Source organism: Prunus persica, chromosome G3 (assembly GCF_000346465.2).
Source record: "Prunus persica cultivar Lovell chromosome G3, Prunus_persica_NCBIv2, whole genome shotgun sequence".
NCBI classification, from domain to species: Eukaryota; Viridiplantae; Streptophyta; class Magnoliopsida; order Rosales; family Rosaceae; genus Prunus; species Prunus persica.
Genome location: NC_034011.1, coordinates 7,829,555 through 7,832,903, shown reverse-complemented (window position 1 = coordinate 7,832,903; position 3,349 = coordinate 7,829,555). Strand labels below are relative to the sequence as shown.

General features: G+C 35.9%; 1 protein-coding gene across 1 annotated transcript; it reads left to right on the top strand.

The window, feature by feature from the left end:
- On the top strand, positions 478–2,150 carry LOC18782986 (zinc finger MYM-type protein 1). Its single transcript, XM_020559845.1, has 2 exons — positions 478–972; positions 1,431–2,150. The coding sequence occupies exons 1-2, from the start codon at positions 478–480 to the stop codon at positions 2,148–2,150; spliced, it is 1,215 nt and encodes a 404-aa protein (XP_020415434.1).

Sequence of the window (3,349 nt, the reverse complement as noted above, 5' to 3'; positions counted from 1 at the left end):
TTAGAAGACTATCCAAGCCATTTAGAAGGGTGAGACTTACATTGATTTAATAAATTGTGGTTTGGTAAATTCCCTTGGCTTGAGTATTCAATTGCTAAAGATTTGGCATTTTGTTTTCCTTGCTTCCTATTTGACATGAATCATTCACATTCAACCTTTACTATTCATGGATTTCAAAATTGGAAGAGAATTGGTGGTAATCAATGTGTATTTCAAAGTCATGTAGGCAAGCTAAATTCTCCACATCATCTTGCTATGCAAAAGTGGGTTAGCTTAGAAAATCCATCTCTTCATATTGAAAATGTGGTAGATAAGCAATCAAAGCAACAAGTGATGGACAATCGGTTGCGACTTACAACCACAATAGAGGGCATTCGGTATCTAGCAAATTAAGCATTGGCTTTTTGAGGTCACGATGAATCAGTTGACTCATCTAACCGAGGCAATTTCATTGAAATCTTAAAGTCATTTGCAAGAATGAATATAGAAGTTGAGAAAGTTATTCTAGATAAGGCTCCTCATAATGCTCAGTATATTGCCCATGATATACAAAAACAGATCTTGCATATTTTTGCTACCAAGGTGAAGAAGAAAATTTGTACCAAACTTGGGAAGAACAAATATTGTATTCTTGTTGATGAATCACTTGATGAATCAGGTAAGGAAGAAATGGCTATTATTCTAAGATTTGTTGATTGTGATGGATTTATTCGTGAAGGCTTTTTCGATATTGTGAGTGTCGTAGACACTAATGCCTTGACTCTTAAACAAGATATATGCAAAGTGCTTGATCATAACGGCATTCTAGTGAAAAACATGTGTGGCCAAGGGTATGATTGTGCTAATAATATGCGTGGTTCATGGAATGGATTACAAGCATTGTTTCTTCAAGATTGTCCATATGCATATTATGTACATCGTTTTGCTCATCGCTTGCAATTAGCATTAAATGGTGCAGCTAAAGATGTGAAGGTTGTATGGAGATTTTTTTCAATGTTGACTAACATTGTGAATTTTGTTAGTGCTTCTGCTAAGCGCCGTAATGAGTTAAATTTAATTTGAAAAGCGGAACTCAAAGAGTTGTTGGATTCTGGGGAACTTGAGACAGGTAGAGGACTAAATCAAGGTCCTAGTTTGAAACGAGCTGGAGCCACTCATTGGGGATCTCACTTTGCCTCTATTACAAGTTTAATGAGTTTATTTAAAGAGACTAAAATACTTCTTCAAGAAATCAGTGAACATGGACCTAACCAACAATTTCATGGTGATGCAGAGAGTAACTATATTGCTATGATGTCTTTTGAGTTTGTGTTTGCATTGCTTTTGATGGATAAAATTATGGGATTGACCAACTTTCTCTGTCAAGTGTTTCAGAAAAAACTCAAGATATTGTAAGTGCTTTAAACTTTGTTGAAAACACAAAACCACAGTTCCAAGATATGAGGGCACATGGCTGGGATGATTTATTCATGAATGTGGTATCATTTTGTGAACAACATGGTATTGATGTTCCTGATATGAGTTCTCGTTATATGATGGGCACACGTCGTTCTTGTCAACAAAAAGATTTTATTACAGTTGAACATTACTATCGCAATGATGTATTTAATGATGTGATAGATTGCATGTTGAGGGAGTTAAATGACAGATTTCCAGAGCAAACAGTTGAACTTCTTATTCTTAGCTCAGCATTGGATCCTCGTAATTCCTTCAAATCATTCAATATTGGGCATCTATGTAAACTTGCTGAGAAATTCTATCATGCTGATTTCAGTCCAAGTGACTTAAAAGCTTTGGAAATTGAGTTTAGGTATTTTCAAAATGATATGCATCGCCTTCCCTGCTTTAAGGATCTTACCACTCTTCCTCAGTTATGTCAACAATTGGTGGAAACAACTTTGGCAGAAAACTACCATTTGCTTTATAGGTTGATTCAGTTGGTGTTGACTCTTCCTGTTTCTACAGCAACAACGGAACGATCTTTTTCATGTATGAGAATTATTAAGAATAGACTTCGGAGCACCATAGTTGATGAATTCCTTGCTGATTGCATGATTCTCCACATTGAAAGAGAGTTTGTTAATAATATCGATAATGAAGAGATAATTGAGGAATTTAAGATTTCTGAGCCTCGTAAGGTACAGTTTTAGATTAAAATCGTTTAGTTTTTGTGTTGCATTGCATTTATTTCTTTTTTTTTTTTTTTTGGTTAAGCTTTTATTTATGTATAGATATGCATATTTGAGGATAAGGTTCATTACATCCCCCTGACTAGGTGTATCTTTTTATTTTTATGAATAAAATTCACTCATACATTCGAGTTTTTAACGTAAGTTTCACCTACATGACTTTTGAATCCTGGATCCGCCACTACCCGTCGCCAACTCCATTTTCCAGCTGCTACCATTCCCGAATGTGATGAGTCTGATACTTCCACTGTTGATTATGGGCAATGGATTTGCTTCTAGAGATTTGCTCCTTCTCTGTCAACAATGCCAGCCTCTCCCACTTTCAATCTTACGAAGCCTGTTGTTACTCACCAAAACTTGCCTGACAGTGAGATCCCAGAGGTAAAGCCGTGGATTAGAGAGAAGATTCATGACGTCGGATTGGATGATTTGGAGCTCACACTTGGAATTTTTAATATTTTTTTTCACACATGGTATTTAGTTTAGCAAAATAGTGGGTTCCATTGGTGCCACGTTAGCATTTTTAACAAACTTGACGGTGAGGAGCAAAGTGAGACACAAAACATCAGTCAATGGGGCAAAGTGGGTCACTTTAAATTTAAGGGGGTTTAGTGAGAATTGATCAATGTTCTAGGGGGCATTGTAGCACTTAAGCCTTAAATTTATCCCTTTATTTTATTTAAGTATGTAAAAAAAGGTGTAAGTAGATAAAACTATTGATCTGAAGCAATTGAACTGCAATTGAACTGTGCCATTGTAAGTAAAATTGCATTTCAATTCAATTCAATATATTCCAAAAAAAATTAATTTATTGAACTATTGAACAACCATTGCGGATGCTCCTAATTGATAATCACGCATGATCAAATATAAGTCTCAAAAAAGGGGAAACAATCTTGAATTGCCTGTTAGTGGCGCTTCTGCTCGATTGTTACAAGATCTTCCTAACATTTTGAGGCTATTCCAATGGGAAATATTTTTTCTCACCTCTTGAACACAAGGTGTACCCTCACCATACTTCTCAACACTTGACATGTGTCCATGTGCATAACCATAGTTAACTCTTTGTTTTGTATTTGTGGAACCATGGTTATGCCCGTAGACACGTGTCAAGTATTGAGAAGGGTAGTTATAGTACACCTTGGGTTAAAGTGGTGAGC